General features: G+C 37.2%; 1 protein-coding gene across 1 annotated transcript; it reads left to right on the top strand.

Moving 5' to 3' along the window:
* Positions 1-333: 333 nt before the first annotated feature.
* LOC108464500 (probable carboxylesterase 16) lies at positions 334-3052 on the top strand. The gene is made up of 2 exons (XM_017764839.2): positions 334-1301; positions 2173-3052. Exons 1-2 carry the CDS (start codon positions 397-399, stop codon positions 2708-2710), a joined length of 1443 nt encoding a protein of 480 aa, XP_017620328.2. The 5' UTR covers positions 334-396; the 3' UTR covers positions 2711-3052.
* Positions 3053-5218: the final 2166 nt, after the last annotated feature.

The raw sequence follows: 5218 nt of genomic DNA, 5'->3' as shown, positions 1-5218 counted from the left end.
ATTGAGTATTTAGTTGAAAAGAACAAAGTTTGGTGGGGTTTATATAAGAAATTTTATGTCATGCCGGTTGGAGCCCTTGTAGCCGTTGAAAAGATTGTCGTTAGAATAGTTATCGTTGAAAGGAAAACATGTTTTACAATGTGCATTTTCACTGATGTGACAGTGAAAACGCACCTTATAAAACGTGTTTTTATCCTCTCTTGAAAACGCTTCCTACAAAACGGGTTTGTAGTATACATTTTTGTTTTCCTTTCTCTCTAAAAAGAACATAAATCTATAAAATATTTTTAGAAAATCAGCATAGTTTATCAATTCTTTTTCCAGCAAATTTAGATAAATTAACCAATTTATTTTATATATGAAAAGACATCGGATGAATTGTATCAATAATATTTTATGTACATTCTAGAAATTAATCAACTCAGAAAGTTCCTATTCGAACTTTTTCTGGCTATTATCACAGCAGCCATTAGAAAGTCCCCATTTGACGCCTTCAAGACTTTCAACGAATTGAACCCTTCTATCTCCGATCGTCATCAATGGCGTCAACGTTATCCCACAAGTTTTGAATTCCATTCTTCTTCAAAGTTATCTCCGTTGTTTACCATTTTATTGTTTTCATCAAAGATGCCAAGCTTAGCGGTAAAACTGTATAGCATCTTCTTCAAGTTCCAGCAAAGATATACGCTACATAATCTAACGCAAATTCCTGTTCACGCCGTCGATCCTTTTGGCATAACTTCCCGGCGTGAAGAATCGACGGCCGCAAGCAACCCTTCCTTCTATGAAGGCGTCGCCACCAAGGACATCCACATCGACCCTTTTTCATCTCTCTGCATCCGGATTTTCCTTCCCGCCACGGTGGTTAACTTCGATCCGACGACAATAATCGAAGACAAAAGCAAAGATGGTGCTTTTATTTACAGTGGCTACTCTCCTCAGGCTAGAACAAAGCACAAGAGACTACCGGTGGTATTACAGTTTCACGGCGGGGCTTTTGTCGGCGGAAGCAATGATAGTGTAAGGAACGACACGTTTTGTCGGAGGATTGCCAATCTTTGTGATGTGATCGTCGTTGCAGTCGGTTATAGGCTGGCCCCGGAGAGCCGGTATCCGGCGGCGTTTGACGACGGTTTGAAAGTGTTGAATTGGTTGGCGAAGGAGGCGAATTTGGCGGAGTGTGGGAAGTGGATGGGGAATGGGAATAGGAATGGGAGAAGGAGAGCGGATGCTCATGTTTTTGATGGGTTCGGTGCATCCATGGCTGAACCTTGGTTGGCTGCTCATGGAGATCCCTCTAGGTGTGGATTTAGGTCTTCATTTTTCAATCAATTGTATTCCTTCAATTCATTAGCAACTTTTTAGACTGATAAGTTATTTGCTTGTTCATTCTTCTTCCTTTGAATTGCCTATTTGACTGAAAAACTTGTAATCAAGAATTACAAGTGAATTATTCAGTTGCCAAATCGGTATCGGTTCATTCAATTTTTACAGTACGGTATAGTTAAAGGGATTATAGATGTTGTGATTCGATTTTCAGACTTATTGGATGACATCTGCATGAGTCCAAAGGCTAAAGCTTGGGATTTTCTTGTGGGTAATTCGAGTGTTTAACCACATGTCCTCAAACAATAAGCCTAAAAGAGTTGGTAGATGGAACTGTTTGGATTGAGTGGGATGAAGGTTTAGAATTACAGAAATTTCATTGTTTGATATGATAATTTTCTTGGAATGCCAGTTCTTGACTACAATGCCTAGTATTTAGCTCACAGAAATCTTGAAAGCTTCCCGTTTCCATCCTCTATGCTATGTACTAACAATCTCTTGTAGATACATTCTTATCTAGTCATTCAATTTCTACATTAAAATGTGGTTAGATGGAAAGACCATAAGCCAATTGTAAGGTATAACGCTTGGAATCTCTGATGGCTGAACTTAACTTAGTTTGCAAGATAACTAGTAGAATCGAGCTTTTGCACGTGAAATATTTATGATAACCTAATGAAAAACAGATTAAATTCACTCTTTGAAGACATTTCTTCCAACTTTGTTGCTGAGAATCAATAACTTAATGTCATTTTTCTTTCTTCTTGTAATAGTTTTCTTTCAGTGTTTCTCGTGTGTTGATTTCTAAGGTTTTAATTGATAAAATTGGTCTTCTCATCTATGCAGGTGTGTACTCCTCGGGGTAAGCAGTGGTGCAAACATAGCAGACTATGTGGCTCGAAAGGCTGTTGAGGCAGGGAAGCTATTGGATCCTGTTAAGGTAGTGGCACAAGTCCTGATGTATCCATTTTTCATCGGAAGCAGTCCCACGGCTTCGGAAATTAAACTGGCAAACTCCTACTTCTATGACAAGTCTATGTGCATGCAGACATGGAAACTTTTTCTGCCTGAGGAAAAATTCGACCTCGATCATCCAGCTGCCAACCCTTTAATCCCTGGGAGAGAGCCTCCTCTGAAGTTCATGCCCCCGACACTGACAGTTGTTGCGGAGCAAGACTGGATGAGGGATCGAGCCATTGCTTATTCCGAGGAACTTCGGAGGGCTAACATAGATGCTCCCCTTCTTGAATACAAGGATGCAGTTCATGAGTTTGCAACTCTTGATGTGCTCCTTCAGACACCACAAGCACAAGCATGTGTTGAAGATATTGCTATATGGGTCAAGAAATATATATCACTCAGAGGCCATGAGTTTTCTTACTGAATAGATAAAAAAAGAGAAGGTTTGCATCTTTGCACAAGGACGGAATATAGTTTCAGGCTGTGGACTTGTTTATTTCGAATGCCTGTCGGTTTGAGAGGCCTTGTCCCTTTTTTGTTCATATTCTTTGGATTTTCAGGTGCAATTTCTTCCTTGTTATATATAGTTCACTAGGAATATTCATTTGTTCATATTCTTTACCTCAACATTGAGATGTCTTATAGCTTGAAGGAATAAGAATTTGATGCAGTCCACCAACATTTATGATTTGAGTATATTATCAGCTTGTTTAAACCTTGTATTTGGATATCTTTCTGATCCCCAGCCAGGCTTGTGTTTTCATAATTGAACTTGGTCATACACTTATAAAAAATAAATGCCGGACACTTGGGGATAAAGTAATAACTTGTGTTATTTTTATTTTAAAAGAGTGAAACAGTTCTACGGGATGCTGAAATGTGTGTTCTCATCTATTGTTTTCCATCCCGAGTTCACTTCATTGTCCCAGTAAACCCCATAGTCCTCCGTTTACCGTTTGGAAGAGTACTAGAGGAGGTCGTTTCCTCGTTGCTAGGCTGAAAATCTCATCAAGGTTAACATCATCAATGTGAAATCCGTGAGGCAAATCTCAGTCAAAGTAAAACAAGAGGCGAGCAAGTGCAATCTCGACGGAGGCAAGACCGAAGGAACCTCATGTCCCACCTCCAAATGGTAAAAAGCGAAAATCTTGATACTTGAGATCAAGGTTGAGTCCTGGAATCTGTTAGGATTAAATTGGAGGGGACTGTCCCATGAATTGGGTCCTATAGTTTAAATGTTGATAAGGAGGCGGGTTGTGAGTGGTATTTTGTAGCCATCGATAATGCATTCATCCATGGATGCTCGCACTGATGGATGGAGTCTCATAGCCTCTTCGATAGCGGCTTTGATGAAGTGCAGGTGTTGAAGATGGGTCTCGTCCACAACTTTACCAGTTGGACGTCCGACGGCTCGAACCTCTTCTCGTGCTTGCTTCATTAATTCAGGGTGTTCGGCTAACTCTGTTATTGTCCATTCTAAGGTTGCTGCTGATGTATCAGTTCCTGCAACAAACATGTCCTAAACCGCCCAAAAATAATTTCATTTCTAAATTAATAAATACATTTTTTGCATAAAAAATTTCTAAATACATTTAAACTAAAAATAAAGTTAGGACGGACAAGTTCAATTTAAGAATTAATGAAAATAAGATCCACTTTATTGCATCATTCCTTATCCTTTGAACTTGCTGACATGTAACTTTATAAAAAAATGATAAATTTTTCAATTTAATTATTATTTTTTTTCACTTTAATTAATTTATTTTTAGTTAAATTTGATTATTAACTTTTCAAGGCTAAAATATTATGGAAGTTTTTGTACAAAGAGTTAAATTGTATTTTGATTCTCTCTATTTAAAATTGGTAAATTAATTTTTGTATATTATATCAAAGAACAAATAAATCATTTCTATTAAAAGTTTTGTCCATTTGCATTATTAAAAACTGGCGTGATTGATGGAATGGCCAACTAGAGTGACATATGGTGTACTACATATACCTCATGCTAACATACAAAGACAAGTTTTTAACAATAAAATAGATAGAATTTTTAATAGAAGAGCTAATTTGTTCTTTGATCTAACGTATAGTGGTTAATTTGTCCCTTTTAGTAAATGGAGTAAAATGTAATCTAGTCCCTAAATCTAATATATGGGCTATTATGGTACTTTTACCACATTTCAAAAAGAGTCAAATCATTTTTAACAAAAAAAAAAATTGACTAAAACCTTATTTTTTTAAAGATGTTACTGTGATTGTCAAAGGGCTAGACATTTTATCTCGCAATCTGTGCAGGCTTAGGCGATTTCTTCGCTTCAAATGCGCCTAAATCAACCTAACTCTTGCAAAGTGAGGATTCTCATAGAATTCCTCTAAGGCACCAAAATATAGCGAAAGCAATCTTAAAGACAAAAGATGCTCGAAAGAGTAGAATGGCCACAGAAAAACAATGCACATAAGGTGTTTGAGTAAATGCTCTAAATTTAGTGTTCACTATTAAAGACTGGAATACAATGGATGATTACAAATGAATGTTACAAATGAGTGGGAGACTCTATTTATAATTGAGCTCCCTCAAAATTTACGATTTAGATTGAGTTACATCGACGGACGAGATTGAAGTCTATCTACAATTAAGGGATTTACATAATCCCCAAGATTAAAAAATCAAATCTTATCAAATTATTTTCCCTATTTACCAAGGTAGTCCTAATTTACCATAAGTGCTTCACTAGGGCCACAAAGGTTTCAAGTAGATCAGCTTCGTCACTTATTCTTCGAATCAAGTCAGTTTAAATAGGTCAAATGAGTCTCATTTAATATGTAGACCTTTATGTAACACTCTTTATGCTTTGGCCATAGGCTTTGAATCGCAACCCATGATATGATAGCTCACATGTAAGTTTCCGTGTACTTTATGCTGACATGACAT

The sequence above is a fragment of the Gossypium arboreum genome, chromosome 2 (assembly GCF_025698485.1).
Source record: "Gossypium arboreum isolate Shixiya-1 chromosome 2, ASM2569848v2, whole genome shotgun sequence".
In the NCBI taxonomy this organism is placed as follows: Eukaryota; Viridiplantae; Streptophyta; class Magnoliopsida; order Malvales; family Malvaceae; genus Gossypium; species Gossypium arboreum.
Note: the sequence above shows the minus strand (reverse complement) of the source record. Positions and strands in the feature narration are given on the sequence as shown.